General features: G+C 37.1%; 1 protein-coding gene across 2 annotated transcripts in view; it reads left to right on the top strand.

Annotated features, from left to right (window-relative positions):
* The window catches only part of KIF20B (kinesin family member 20B), a 32355-nt gene extending 19829 nt beyond the window's left edge, over positions 1-12526 (top strand). For both annotated transcript variants that reach the window (XM_038141548.1, XM_038141547.1), the window contains exons 21-33: positions 1249-1387; positions 1671-1793; positions 2260-2320; positions 2948-3073; positions 3334-3470; positions 4449-4604; positions 5477-5653; positions 6207-6356; positions 7212-7421; positions 7811-7888; positions 8637-8784; positions 10168-10310; positions 12299-12526. In XM_038141548.1, coding sequence (XP_037997476.1) covers positions 1249-1387; positions 1671-1793; positions 2260-2320; positions 2948-3073; positions 3334-3470; positions 4449-4604; positions 5477-5653; positions 6207-6356; positions 7212-7421; positions 7811-7888; positions 8637-8784; positions 10168-10310; positions 12299-12376 — 1726 coding nt within the window. In that variant the 3' untranslated portion in view covers positions 12377-12526. The remainder of the gene's footprint in view (positions 1-1248; positions 1388-1670; positions 1794-2259; positions 2321-2947; positions 3074-3333; positions 3471-4448; positions 4605-5476; positions 5654-6206; positions 6357-7211; positions 7422-7810; positions 7889-8636; positions 8785-10167; positions 10311-12298) is intronic.
* Positions 12527-16087: the final 3561 nt, after the last annotated feature.

The following is a 16087-nucleotide window of genomic DNA, read 5'->3' on the forward strand; positions in this document are numbered from 1 at the left end:
CTCCCTTATAGCAACATCATATTGACATATCACATTTGCATGTTTATAAACTTGATCAACCAAACTGCTTCTTTGAGAAATTTCTATACACTGCTTGAATTTTAGATTTGCATATTCTGCTATGTTTTCCTCACCTGTTTGTATATTCTTTCAAAAATATACATCTAAATCATGTGGAACTATTGTGCAGGAAAATAGGAGCATACAATGAAATTATTTGGGGATTTCTAATACTTTCATTGGAAACCTTTTCTGAAAGAAGTTACATAATGCAATATTATATCCTGTAACTTGTATAAAAGTAAGGCGTGTTGTCTTTGGAAAGGACTGAATGGTAAAAGGAAAGGAAGAAAGGGGAGGGAAAAAAAGCCTGGGGAGTAAACAGATGGTTTTGATAATAGCTATTCTAGGTCAATAGTCTACTGCAGACTTGAGGGAATAATGGGTGTAGAGGGCTTTGCTCAGCACCCTCTACTTTTTAAACCTGTAATAGGAGACTGTGTACATCTGAAAGATTATATTTGCTATATGGGAAGGAAATTGCAATTATATAAAGATAGCTTTAAGATGCTGTGTAGCCCTTCACCTGACCATGGTTTCTTTAGTGCTCTATCTGTGGGTACTGCCCATACTCCAAAGTTCAGTTTAGCATGAAGGTCTGATGGTCCCCAAACCTGTGCTGATGAAGCTTTGAAAGTTTTCTTTTTGTGAGGCCTTGTATTGTATTGTCATTTATAGGACCTGAAAAACCTTCCTTTAGTTAGTTTAAAAGTCCGAGATGTCCTACTAGAAACTCCTTGAAATAAATGTGATCACTTAAAAATAAACCCATCAAACTTATTCTTTACTTTGCAGAACTTGTGATGGCAGGATTTATTGCTGTGTTAGTGGTTTTTTTCCACTTTTCTTTTTATTCATCTTGATACTTAAAAGACTGGGATGTAGTTATCAACTTTAAACTAACTTAACCGTGGGCTTTTCTAATTTATAAGGTCACCAAATGATACAAATGATTGCTCTACTGTGCTTAAAAAGATAACATTTTTCAAAGACTGAGTGTTCAGAAGTGAATCTAAGCAGTTTGTTACTTCAGGCTCATATAGTAAGACACTGAAATCCAAATGTAAAGTTCTAAAGTCTGTCATTGATCTGGTAGAGCTGAGATTCTTTTTGCAAATAAAACCAGCAAAGAGCCTGAGCTAACATGTAAGACTAATGTTATTTATGTCTCTTAATTTCTAACCCAAGGCTACGTAAAGATCTTTCTGAAAGCTCTACCCTTGCACAAAGTTTGAAAAAAGATTTGCAGAGGAAAGATGAAGAATACACAGATTTGAAAGAGAAATTTTCTGATGCTAAGAAACAAATTCAGCAAGTACAAAAAGAGGTTAGTAACCGTAGGCAAAATGTTTCTTCTGCAAGTTTGGGCTTCTGTTATTAAAACCTGTTTTCACAAACCTCAATCTATGGATGTTAAAAGAGATTCATAATAAGGCTATTTTGAGTGATACATTTCGAGTATCTTCCCTTGTGCACTACCAGCCCCAAAAATTTAATGAAGGTGCTTGCAAAATTTAACTCTAATTTAAATAGTTGATGATCTAGATAACTTACAGAGATTGTAAAAGGCTTATGACTAAATCTAAGTTTTGCTTGCTCTCTTGTTGCAGGTGTGTACAATGCAAACTCAGGAGAAATCCCTGAGGAAACAAGTTGATGAACTTGAGAAAATTAAAAAGCAGTTTAGTGATGAATTAGAGTTCAAACAGCGCACAATCTTGCAACTTAAAAAGGTATTTTTTAAATAAAGTTTTACTTGCTCTTAATTTTTTTTGACTAATCTACTAATGAGACAAGTTATCAAAGCAACTGGAGAAAGCTTGCAAAAGCTGGGGTACAAATAGGAGTAGCCAGCTGAAATAAGTTTTAACAGATGAATGAAAAATATTTAAAGAAGTTCTCATGCAGGACTTATTTAAAACAATTTGACAATTGGTCTAGTAAATAAATACTTAATACCTGCAGAGTTTCTGATTAGTGACACTTAGAAATGTTAGTAGTAATGTCTCTTTTCATTTTTAAACAGCTGGAATGATACTTTATACTATATGAAGAACTTATTCATTGGGACTATTTGTCTTAAATGCCTTATTTATTATTTATTAAATTCAAAATGAAAAGCTAATAATTTCTAGAATATGTATTTGTTTTTTTCAGCATGTTCTAATTTCTTTAATTTTGTTTCAATGTGATATTTAGGAGCAGTTGGATAAAGAAAAGCTGGAAGAAATCTCCAAGCAGTATGAGAAAACACATAGAGGTCAGAAAGAACTATAATCATTCCAATTTTTTGTATGTGTGTGCGATGACAACATAATGAGTGATAATGTCAATGACAAATTTGAAAAGTCTCCTCTATTTATATTTTAGAGTAGAGGCACGCCAAGCTGGATGTTAGAATCTCACAGTCAGAAAGTAACTTTTATTGAATTGTTGCTAGATATATTTGCGAGGAAATAAACAGTCTCAGATTAAGGAACATAAGCAGAGAAAATCTTAGTGATCATTTACTCAATACTGGGATTTGCTTGGTTTTATTCTAGTTGTCCATTTTAGCAAAAGCGTGAACTGGTACACTATTGTGCGTGGTAGCACAAAGTTTCTGCAGATTTGATAAACATTTAGGGGTTGAACAGTAGTTAGTTTCTCATAGCCATACAAGCCATGTTTTGGTGTTTTAACACCAAAACACACATCTAAGTTAAACTGGTGAGAATAGAATCACTTACGAATTTGGGATCTGGAAACTTCAGTATAGATGTTCTATTTTCTTGTAATAGAGCTTTTAATCTCAGGGAGTGGAGAAATTACTTGTAACTAAGGCAGTTTGGGAGAATGGTGGGAACTAGGAGGAGGCTCATCTGTAAATTAATCTTCAAATTTTCAGATCTGTGTGCAAAGGAAAAAATAATTGAAGATATGCGGATGACATTAGAAGAACAAGAACAGACTCAGACTGAGCAAGATAAAGTGCTTGAAGCCAAAGTAGAAGAGACCAACAGATTGTGTTTGGGTAATCTCTACTTGGAGAGGGAACAGGGAAGGAAAATTGTTTTGGATGTGTATTGTGATAGCTGCTTTACATTTCTGGTTTTACTTATCAATTGCTATTTTGGTGTTACTTTTACATAACAAATAGCAATTTCCTGAAAGGCTTCTGTTGTCTGTCTTCATAGCTGATAAATCCAAGCAACTTGAGTAAAAGGATGGGAATGTGTTCAAATACATGTTTAAAATAATACACTATGTAAAGTCATTTTGTGTTCTTCCTAGAACTGGAAGCATGGAAGCAGAAATATAGAGAGCTAAATAACCAGTGCAATAGTGACTGGCAGCAAAAGATGAGCAAATATGAGGAAAAAACCATAAATGAAGATGAGGAATTAATAAAGCTTCAAAAAGAACTGAAGGTAAAACATAATGATGTAATTCATACTTAAATCTAAGGCCACAATGCCCGTTTAAGGAGTTGAATTTTTTTTGTGTCACTGTCTTCAAGAGGCTAGGGCATGATGTGGCAAGTTATTACACTGGTAAAGGAAACCTCCTTGGAAGCATCTTTTCCATACAGCATCACTGATGCCCCATAATGGAGTGCACCCTGCCCTATGTTATGCTGCTGCTATGCACAGGGCTTCTGTAGCTGCTTTCCTCTTACAGCTGTCTTGATCCAACCCCTGATATCAGTTCCAGGGATCTCTCCTGTCAGTTGCTGAATCAAAATCTCTCTCAAGATCTTGTGCTTGCTGCATGGCCTGTAAGCCCTTCCTGTAAGGCTGGGGACTTTCCTCTGACTCTCCTTGGATTAGAAAGCAGACTTATTTTCTAAGCAACTTTTCAGGTGCTTCCTGTCTTATGTGGCAAAATGTCTGGCAAGAGGTTTGATTGTGATAGAAAAGGAGGCAAAGTTGCTGTGGATTGAAGTGACATTCTTAGGTACATGCTGTCTCTGCCTACCATTCAAACTGTACTGCATTGTTTCCCTTTCAATCTTGAAGCAAGAGATTAGTTTTCTAATGTGTCCTTTAAGGCAGCATAAAAGCTTGGGGATTTGTAAGGTAGAAGTGCCAATTAACATTACTTTTGACATATGTGTCTGTGGTGCAGTGATTGACCCAGAATGCTTTGAGGAAAAAACATTCTATAATTCTATTCCATGAAGATGTGCCAGTCTGAATAAGAAATGCTGAAAATTGATAATTTTTTGCAATACAGAAGAACAAGTATTATACAATGAGTATATTACTTGTACCTGGGAGTATGCTAGAGTAAAACTCTGCTACTGTTTCTGTTATGTTTTTGAAATTAATCCATTCAATGGTATTCTGAATTTTAAGTCTTTTTTTTTCTCTCTACTTATGGTTTTATTTCTGGTTTCATCGAATTAGGAGAATGAGGCGAAGTATCAAACTGATAGGAAAAAGTGGCTTGAGGAAAAAATGGGACTCATAAATCAAGTAAAAGAAGCTGAGAACCATCGCAACAGGGAAATGAGAAAGTTTGTGGAGGATAGAGAACATCATGTGAAGCAACAAGCAGAAATTGTAAGTGACTTTGTCTCAGCAGTGTCCTGTAGTGTCTTTTGTACAAAGTGAATCACATAGCAAGTGTTGAACAGTGGGGACACTTGAGAGTAGCTGGCCTTTGTCAGTTCCCTTACTTTCTCACATGACAAAGCCTAGATGAGATGTTCTCAGTATGAAGAAGGAAGGCTAGGAGGCTCATAAAATGAAAAATCTTAACACATAATGGAAGTTAACATGCCTGTTCCTTCCTGTTCCATCACATTATGAAGTCTTCAAAGTTCATATTGTGTGTAAAACACCAATAAATAACCTACACTTAAATGAATTGCTCCTTAAAAGCTAAGAAAGCTTGCTTTGGGAAATACTTAGTCAGTATGCTGTGGTAGTATGTGCTAGCATTGGGGAGACTGCGAGTTATTAACTATGGCACTTACTTGTTCACTGGACTGAATTCAGAGGAAATTATTACATGAACCTCTGCAATCTAAAACTGCATTTGCATCTAGAAGTAGTTGGCAATGCCTTTGTGGACCTGCAGTCAGTACAGGAGGATGTTAGGAGTTTACAAGTAATTTTACTTTATCTGTCACTTTTCTTGACTGAGAATTGTAATTAACAAAATCTTCAAGCAAGCAAACAGGAGCTGTCGTTCTCAAAAAGAAAATTCTCTTCACAAAGAGTATAAATACAGATTTTCTAGTTGAAGCATGGCTTACTTTTAGATATTTGTACTGAAACTAGTTCTGTGTGAGCTTTACAAGATCTGCATAGGCTCTTAAGTTCACTAAAGCTACAAAATAGTACTAACTGTGCAAAGCAAAACTAGCAGAAGAGTTCAGGTACCATGTAGAAGTGGTGTTCTATTCCAACCTACCTTTTTTAATATTTAGGAAAGACTTGCTGCACAGCTCATAGAGAAGGACAGCAATCTTCAAAAGTGGCGTGAGGAAAGAGATGAACTAGTAGAAGCTTTGGAAGTACAGCTCAAGACTTTGGCTTCTAGCACCATAGAAAAAGATAAAGAAATAGAAAGGCTGAAACAGGCTGCACTAACAGCTTCAGAAAAGGTCAGTTTTCTCTTTTTTCTGTGTGAATTTTGGAGGGGTTTTTGTTACCCATTAGTTCTGCAAAATACTATAGTTGCTCTTTGCATTCTGGCTCTATTTTTTGTTCTTAAACACTATCATATTGAAACCATTTGCAGCTAATTTAAAAAGAAAAGCTTTACGTTTGTTTGCAACGGAATTTGTTACAGCAATTGGAGTTTGAAAATATTTAGTAGTTCAATAAACACTCTTGCGAATTTGGACTGGATATCTGAAACTCTCCCATTTGTTGTCTTTTTCACAGCACCAAGAAATTCATGGGCAAATGGGAGGTGAACTTAAAATTCTAAAAAAGCATAGTAAAATAAGAAGTTTTGTGTTATGTTTCCTCAGACTCTTTTTAAGACTTCACTTTACATAAAGGCATTAAATTATTGGCTTTGTATTGGATACCTGACTGGTTTAGCCTGCAGTTATAAAACTGTCATGACCAAGTAATCATAATGATGCTTGTGATATTTGACTTTCTCTTGATAGTCCTGAAATTTGTGACAATTTTTGCTATGTCTATTAGGATAAGGAAACTGACATAGAAGATCTAAAAAAGCAGCTGGCAGAGAAAGATGACTTTATAAAGGAAATGAAACAGCAGATTAACCATGAAAATCCTCAGTCTTTGGCAGAAGAAGGACAAGATAAAATTGATGAGTCTGTAAACAAAGAGGTATGTTTATTTATGTATTAATGATATGTTAATAATTCTGCTGTTTTTTCAGTATATATTTCTGTATATAGTGCTGGAAATCTCCCAAAACTTTTGTACTTCTTATTCATTCTTTCACACTCACTCTCAGAAAATAAGTGCTTTAGTTAAATGAATATTACCTCTATACAATAAAGAACCTTTGCACCCGAGGCAAAAACTAGTTAACTACTCCTGTGAGTAGCTTTGTTAGCTAATGACACTGACTACTCCTTTATTAGTCTGCTCCATTCCTGGGATTCTGGGTGGGATTCCCTCTCAGAGATCCTGTTGAGAGAACAGCATCCCAGCAGAGCCTGTTGGAGAACTACCTTTTGGCTTTCAGTGAGCTTTTATCATTTTCCTTTTTAAGAGGAAGGAGGTTCACCCTTCAGGGGTGAACCAATGTAAACAGGAACAGTTGGAATTCTCTAGAAGGCGAAGAAAGCTCCCTAAAGATAAGCTACAGAAATATTATACTTTTCTCACAAAGCTGCTATTACTGCCAAGTTCCTAAGGAGCGGCTGAGTTAAGATGGAGACAACCACCTAGGCCTCTGCCCTTGAGGAAAAAATACTTGGAAACAAAGTATCAGGCTGAGGAAAATTCTGTGATCATAGATACAAAAAAGTTCAAAATTTAACAAAAAATGTTTTAGATAGTAAGGCTTAAATTCTGCTGTAGTTGGTTTCTTCACTTCTGTTGTAAGTGTTCTGAAAGCTAACAGCTGGAAAATAGAACAAGTACTTTGCAATCCACTGGGAGGTGCAGGGTGATACGTATTATATAGTATTTAACTCATAGTTTAAATCTTGTTTTTTTACATTTTCCGCATAGCTGCAGGACCATTCTGAAATTGTCCTTGATTCTACTGAAGTGTCCACAGAGGATGGAAAAACGAGTCGGTTCCCAGAACCAGAGATGGAAATCCAGTTCACACCTCTGCAACCCCATAAGATGGAGGTGAAGCACCAGGGCAGCACCTCACCAGTTACAGTTAAAATGCTCAAGCCAAGAAGGAAAAGGAAGAGTGTAGAGATGAATGAGGTGTGAACTCAAACAACGGACAAAATCTGTTGTGCAGCTTTTCAGTTTATTACTCTGATCATTTATTAAAACTCTAACTTATTTTTTGCTGACATCCCAGGGATATACATAGGGTATTATTGAAACCCCATGTCTCCCAAGTGCTGAATCTCTGGTCTGTGTTGAATAAGGTCACAGACTTCAGCTGATCCACACTCTTGTCTCCTTGTACCTGATTTGCACTTCTCTTTACCTTTTACATTTCTCTCTCCCAGATAGTGCCATTTCTTGCTGTCTCCAGCTCTGATATGTGGGATTACATCTATAAAAATCTATAAGATCTATAAAATAGTTTCTTTTGGTTTAGGTGGTCATTGGTATCAATTATAATTTCTTTTCATTTTCTTTAGGATTTTGTGAAGAGTGAAAACAAGAGAAATGCAAAACCTGCTGTGGCTGACTCACCTTCTACAAGCAACAAAAAAAAGGTTTGATTTTGTTCCATTTTTGAAGTCAGTTTAGCCTTTTCTAAAAAGGTAGACTTGTAAAAAGAGCAAATATTCTTATGCAAAAGTATCTTATTCTTATCTATGTATTTCAACAGGACTCTTCAACAATTATGGTGTCTTTCTACTAAACTCTATAAACCAAAGGGTCTGTGTTTGCCAAGAATGTGTAGTGTCCTAGCTGCAGTGTGCAGTGATTCAAAGGGGAAGGATGTTGCATATTGAGTAGTTAAAAAGACTACCTTGAGCATGTTAATAAAGTGTGATGTTATAGGTAATGACTTTAGTTTTACTTCAAAGTTTATCCACATATATGGCAACTATAAAAAGAGTATTTTAGGCCATAGTAGTAACCTGGGCAGGTTCAGAGGGTGAGAGATTTATTTGCCCCATCAGATTCTTTTATTTATAATTAATACAATATAATTAGCTTGTCTAGTAAAATACTCTACAACTTTTAATCTGCTCTTAAAAAAGAAAACTCCTCTGTTTCCTGTATGACTCATGCTCTTAAGTGTATTCTGTGAAACTTTGGTGATTTTCTTTCTTCTAGGTGTGAAATGAGGTTGTCTACATTACTTGCTGTAATGATATCATTACTTAATTGAACAAAGGTGTCAGTAGCAAAGCTCAGTGTGTCAGCTTGCAAATAATATTGTAGTAAAATGAAATGAAACTTGAGGATTAAGTCAATTTTCCACTTAAACAATGATCCTGTATTTCTGTACAGATGGCTGCTGAACAATCTCTTAGAAAAGAATACTCCTTAAGAAGGCAAGAATCTACTCTAAATAAAAAGTCAGCTAAGAAGAAAGATGGGACACTACAGAAAATTGGTGATTTTTTCCAAAGTTCTCCTACTATTATTCACTCTAAAGGTTTGTACAGCATAAATAAGGCTTATTTCCTATTCTCTGGCTGCTGTAGAATGGCAGAGAAGAAAAGATTGTCTTGTTTGTGAGGACCACATATTTCTAAAACTTAGGTTAAGTGTGAAATATAAACCAGGTGGAATGAAAGATGCAGTGTGAAATATGTGCATATTTATCATCAAGTCGATGATAACTTTTGGGCCCAAAATGTTGGAGTTACTCTGTACTTATTTACATGTAAAGGCAGTTTTAGAAACTTGCCCAGCTGCTGTGAAAAAATGAAGAATTGAATCCAAACTCCAAATCTTACCTTGTTCTAAATGTAGTCCCTTGTTGCTGTGGAAACTTTGTTAATGTTTTTTGATGTATGTTAATTTTATGAGCCAGTGACCCATAAAAATATTTGGAAGACTTCATTAAACTGAATATAGAGCAACTAATGGATTTTGTTAAGTTTAGGTATAGCCTTGGGAAGATTTAATTGCTTGGGCTTTCTATTGAAGGATATGTTTTTACTATTTCCTACAGTAAAAATGATCTCTGGGTCACTGTGCTTTTTAAATAAATTAAAATTATCAGGGGGCACAAGGAATCACAAGTGTTTAATTCTAAAATACACTTATTTGTTTAAAACCAAGTTGGTCATTTTTTAATGTGGACAGTTAAAATAAACTCCCGTACCAGCATAAAAGCTTGTCCTGCTGCAGAGTACATATTAAATTATCTGACATAATACAGTTTAGATAATAACTGTGTGAAATTTTTTCAAAATTTCTATGTTTGTCATAATGGTTCCATTATTATTATTGACTTGTTATTGGACTATAATGGACTTATTATTATCAATGGAAGCCAAAGTCAGACTACTTCAAATTTTATCCTTGATTTGAATACTCAATTTGAGCAAATGAGTTCTGTTTAGTAACCTTTATTACCATGTCCTCTATGGTTTCCCTCTTTGTATAACAGTACTGCTTATTTCTTATTTTTCCTTATTTTTCTAGTACATATACTGCTCTCTTTATAGAGCTAGTACTTGTTTGATTAAACTATAAAAAGGAGTAGAAAAAATTGACTGTACACCCTGCTTCTGTCAGCACAAAAGTTAAACCTGTTGTTCAACTTAGTAGTCTTTAGGTGAGATCTGAATCCTAATTGATTTTTAATGTGCTATTTAAAGGTGTCCTTTAAGCTTTTGCACCTGAAGCTACAGAAAATTGCTTCCAGCTACAGAAAACTGGTAATCAAATACCAGTTCTGAATTTTTATATTTGAACTTTGGTCTACACCGGTTTAATTTTTAAACTGTTTTAATAAAGCCTACTTTATTCATTAATTTTGAGGCTCACAAAACCATGACATGTATTTATGATAAAATTTGTCTTCCAGCAAAGAAGCTTATTGAGACAATAAGCTCTCCCAAGTCTGCAGAACAAGAAAATGTCAAAGAAAATGAGCTCAAGCCAAAACGAGCTAAGAGAAAGCTGTATACAACTGACATTTCTTGCCCTCTGGATATCCCTAGTTCTTCAGTAAGTGATTAAGATTCCTGTTTTGCTCACTGTGATGTTTTTCTGTAGTCTTAAAATTAACTGTTAGGGGGAAAAGACAATTCTGAAGGTCTAATAAGTTGCATAAGAGGTTTGAAAATTACAACTTATATATTTTTTTCTTCCTAACCATTCCTTTTGGTCTTTTCTTTCTGCTGTTTTACTAATTTTTTTTCTGTTTTCTCACCTGTCTGTCTTTGACTGCTGACTGATTGTATAGGTGATACAGCAATCATAGAGATACCTTCACATCTGAATTCACAGATATCTTGTAGTGTGTGCAGGATTGCTTTTTCTCTGCTACAGCAGTGAAGTCTTAATTTGTTTTTCCAGTAGTTGCAGTTCATCTAAGTGTGTAATAAAATATATATATGTATTATTATACATATGTGTGTACATATATACATATATACATATATACATAAGTAACATAGAGGGAGAATAGAAATGGAGACCAGGAAGGCATCCACAGATTTGGAATGACAGAATTGAAAAACAATAAAGGTCTGCATGTACAATTAACTTCACAAGTGAGCACCAAAGGTATTTTTCAATTCCATTTATGCCCAGGTGATATTTGGGCATAATAGCATGTGGATGCATCCATGCTTTTCAAAGCACAGTCTAAATAGCCTTCTGGATGTGTTTTAATTTTGTGGCTCTGTCTAAACCAGTGCAAGAGTCTTGAAGGCTGGAGTTTGATGTATTGTTTCAGAAATCCAACTTTATGGTTTAGACAGTAACTGTAGTGTTGAGCATTCTTCTGTTCTGCTGGAAGTACATCTCTTCATTCTGTTCCATCCTTTCTTCCCTATGCTGTGGTAAGCATTTGCCTGTACAGAATTTTCTGTAAGTTGATGAATGGACGCAGCAGAACCCACAATGCTGTCCATAGGAGGAAGAAGAAAGTGTCAGAAGTGCTGAGCAAAATGAGATAAGAAGCTTGGAAGTGAAAGAAAAGGTGCAAGACTGAATCCTGGGGAAGTCAGAGAAAGCTAGAGAAATTTAAGCTTAAAATGTCTTTGTGGTTGTGATATTTTGTGAAAATCCCTTTGCTAGGATTTTGTTCTCCTGAGAAGCTGAAGGGCCTCAGCTTCAAGTGTAAACAATTTGTTATCTGCTGCTGTGGAATGCAGCAGGTGCTTTCTTGATTAGTCAATGTGGGATGTTTCTACTTGGCGACCAATCAAGAAAGCAGCAGCTCTCAGACTCTCTAGGAGTCACAGAACTTTGTTATTCATTCCTTTCTATTCCTGTCTCGCCTTCTGATGATTCTTTTCTCTCTGTTCTTTGTAGTATAGTTATAGTGTGCTCTTTTTTAATGTAATATATATCATAATATAATAAACCAGCCTTCTGAAATGGAGTCAAGATCTCTCCTTCCCTTCACCAAGTCCTGACTGCCCAGAAGACCCACAGTAATATGTCTTCTGGACACTTCCTGTATCAGAAAATGAATATTAGATTCTAGAAGTGAGAGCTGCATTCAGATAATATTTTTCTTTGGATTTTGATACTTGTTCCAGGAAAAACGGGATTTTTTATGTTTATGGAATTTGTTGCTTATTATGATGCACTAAGATTGTCTCTCTATCCTGGAGACCCCTGACAAAAGAAAAAGTAATAGAATCATAGAATTGTTAAGTTTGGAAAAGATCTCCAAGACCATTGAGCCCAACTGTTAACCCAGCACCACTGGGTTAACTCCACAAAACCATATTCCCAAGGGCCACATCCACACATTTTTTTGAGCACTTCCAGAAATGGTGTTTACACCACTTCCCTGGCCAGCCTGTTGTACTGACTGACCACCCTCTCAGTGAATGGGTATATTTCACCAGAGTGACTCAGGCAAAACTCTGGAAACAGATTCTGGGAAAAAATTCTGTTGGGCACACAAGTCTAAAAGCTGAATGTCATTTGTCTCTGAAGAAATGCTGAATAACCATCCTTTAATCCATCTTTTTCAGATCCTTGTAGAACAAAAAGAGAAAGAAAGTGATCATCTAATCATCAAGCGACGGCTGCGATCAAGGATAGCAAAATAACCTTGCAAAAGTGTGTTTATATTTCTTAGCTAGGACCTATTCCCATTGTATTATTCCAGCTTGTTCTATGTAGGAAGCAGTAGATATTTAGTTGTGCTTCAAAATCTGTATATAGTTGTATAGAATTGTTCTGACTCCATTAAAATTGTGAAGTCCAAAAAACCTTGTGTGAAACTTTTTTTGTTTACTTGAAACAGCATCTTTGGAAGTGTTCCTAACTTGTCATGCAATAAGAGCTATGCCTGTGTGGAATGGTGTAAATTGCTTTTTTTAAGGCAGCCTATCTACCTTGATTTTGAGTGGAAAGAAATGAGTACACATTGATACTTGTATATCCCGAAATTGTTCTAAACTATTGAAAAAATTACTGGCCTCAACTTCAGCTCCTTTTTGGTGAACTTTTTTTTTTTTTTTATCCTTATGGCACTCCAGTTACAGTCAAAGGCTTCTGGAAGGAAAATGTGAGGACACTACTTCACAGAGATCAAGCCTTTATCTTTGGTTAAAGCAAACAAGGAGGAATAGTGGTACCGTTTGATCGGAGAGGGGGTGACTTTCTTGAGTTCAAATGCGAAAAAGGGAGCAGAATATTTTTGGGGTGATCTTTCCGTAATAGGACAGCTTTCCGCCGATAATGCGAGTGTTTGAACACGGTTGAAGCCTGAGGTGGTGTGAGAGGGAACACTGAACTGCTGCAGGCAGAGGCGGCCGCCGGGTCCGTGCGGGCGCGCCGAGGAGCGGCCCCCGGGAGGTGGCGCCGGGAGCCCGCGCACGGGAAGCAGCCGAGGGCCGGGCTGCGGGCTGGGCTTTGCGGTGCGCGAACCCCCTCTGATCCCATTCGGCCGAGCTGCGCTGAAGAAGCTTCGGAGCGGGGCTTTGCAGGACTATATTCTCATATTCTCTTAGCAGAGTCCTCACCCTGCAGATCTTTTTCCCCGCTCCTGCCTGCAGCCATCGGCACAGAGGGCCTGGCACGAGGGGGGTTCGTCAATGTCCCTCAAACTGCTCCTGCCCTGCCGGTGCCTCAGCAGCGCCAGAAACGATTGCAGGACGCCAAACACTAATCCTCCCCTCAGAGACCTTTAACACTGCGGCTGTAGTCAGATGAGCCAGTTGAAAGGTTCTTGGCTGGCAATATTTCCCTGTGCAATCTCCAGATTCAGTTTCTTGAAGAATAGAAGCACGGGAGTAAGCTGACATGAGTGAGTTGCTTGAGAGTGTTTGACAGGAACCTTAAAAGCAGCTGCAAATAGAATACAGTTTTATTTTCTGAAGAAAAGCAAATCACAGTTGCTGTACAAATTAGTTTTTCCTTGCTTGTAGACTTGTGATATTGAGGTTTGTGTTCTAAGGAAAAAGGATTGATGAAAAAAGAGAAGTTATACATTTATATTTAAATTCCTTGTTAAGTTTAACTGCTTAGTGTTAATCAGATACTTCTGCATGCAGATGCCAATGTGGAAATTAGTACTGATCTCAAGAGGGATCATAGAATCATGTTCCCAGGAAAGACTAAACCGAGGAATTTATAGAAGTAGATGCGTTTGAAATTAGCCATACTGGAGGTTTTTTAACCTGTTCCAGGTATAACAGTTACAATGTAACACTGTTTGAACTTGGTGAGAAAGAGGTTTCAGAAGTTGGAATACTGTAAGAGGATGCCTCAATGTTTTATTCCACTGTGAGAAGTGTGTGCTGCATCTATCCTATATTACTTATTTTGATTTGAGTTTTAGAACAGCACTGAAGGGGGGGGGGAGCAGAAATGCTAACATGGGAGGCAGAAGTACCTGGAAAAAAATAATTTAATCAGATAAAAGCTGCTATTTCCTTCCAGAGTTAATGAGACCTGGACAAATGCTTCCAGGAGACAGCAGTGTGACTCAGGACAAGATTGCAAAATCAAACACTGCAACTTCAAGTGATCACAAGGCCATTGAAACTGACTCTGATTAACTGCACTCTGTGAATTACTTAAGCTGATTTTTCCATTCCAGAAATCTGAAAGTTATTGACTATATGACATTGGAGGCAGGGGCATAGTAGTGAACAATCTAGAACAAGACATGCTAGTTGGGTTTCACCTGTATTAGATATATATGTGATTATATCACAGAAGAGCTTTTTTTTTTTCGTAACCACATTTTCATCATGAGAACAGCCTAATTACTCTTTTCCACTGTGTAACATCTCTCCTCCCCCCCAGTAGTGTATTTACTTATGCTCTGCTGCTACAAAATTGACCTTTTTTAAAGGTCAGTGTTTGGTGATTATCAGACTTATTTGTGTGCATTTTCATAATGCACAACTGGCAGGGAAGATAAGTTCTTCCACTTAAAAGAGTAATTGAATATTTAACACAGCAGTTTTATCAGTCTGACACCCTCTGACACTTAACTGCTGTGACAATAGAGTATCATCCAAAGTTATTGGCAATTTTGTGAGACACCGTGTTCAGTGAGTTCCATCAAGGCTGACTCGTTGTGAGGTGATGAGAGCAAGAGACATTATCACTACACAAATTCACTTCAGCACTGCTCTTTTGTTAGCAGAAGTCCCCAGCAAACAGCAGCACTGGCTCCTCTCCCTCTCTCCAGCCTTCTGGGCTGCTGCAGTGTTCTCAGCCAGAGCCAGGCTGTGGGCACTGCAGAGCAGTTGGCTGAGGATCAGATAAACTGGCTGGCTTGTCATTTCTACAAAGTCTCTGAGCTCTCTATTTTCCTGTGATAAGTGGAATAAAATTACCCACATTTATTCCCAGATACATCAGCCTTTTAACATTTAACATGATGTTACTTTTCAGGTTTTGATGAATTATTTAGACCATGATTTCATTAGAACTGAGATTTTGCATCTAAATGCAAGAAGTGTTTGGAGGTCTCAGGCTTTGCTCAGCACATATGAGGTCCCAGCTTCCTTTTCTGAAAGAAATATTACAACATGGTCCAAGTATTTCTTTATTGGAAGAAACTTTTTATGATCATCTGTGGGACATGAGGTTTCAATGATTGTTGAGATGCTGCTGCACAATTCTCCCTTCTTCCCCCAAGAAGCTCTGGATTCATCACCATGATGATTTGGACATGTTTTATCTCTATCTTTGTATCTGGGATTTAAGATCTTCATGAGGAAGAGATAAAAAGGACCATGCCTTTACTCTCTGCAGAAGGAGCATGCTGCTTCTGTAACAGAAAAGTCTTTGAAAAGTGGCTTTGAAGGAATCTTATGCTTTGAGCATTTCTGGGTTTTGAAATAGAGGCAGTGACTGAATTCCTGAAGAAGTGGTTTTACAGAGACACTGCACTCACAGGTATTTGAAAGAGTCACTTTTTCCTCTTTTGGCATGAGGAATGTCACTAAGCCTGATCTGATGATGCTGATGTGGGTACTTGAATAAGATGTGCTCCTCTGGAAAAGCACTTAGCTGTGCCTGTTGAATGTCCCAGGAAATGCTTCACTTGTTAAAATGTTTCTGTCTTTCCTTAGTTGTGCTGAGAGGTCAGGAGAAAGACTCTCTCTTTTAGTCACCCATTTAAGATTTCCTGTTCTGAAGTGCCAATCACCCAGCATTCAGATTGCAGAGAGCTGGGCTTTCTGCAGCCATCAAGAAACAGTCTTTCTTGAGGGGCTGCTTGCTTTACGTGGTTCAAAGAAGAATTTTGAAATTAGGGAAATGAAGGCTTTGTGGAACCTCTGTGAGCAAGATGTTCT

Source organism: Motacilla alba, chromosome 6, assembly GCF_015832195.1.
Source record: "Motacilla alba alba isolate MOTALB_02 chromosome 6, Motacilla_alba_V1.0_pri, whole genome shotgun sequence".
In the NCBI taxonomy this organism is placed as follows: Eukaryota; Metazoa; Chordata; class Aves; order Passeriformes; family Motacillidae; genus Motacilla; species Motacilla alba.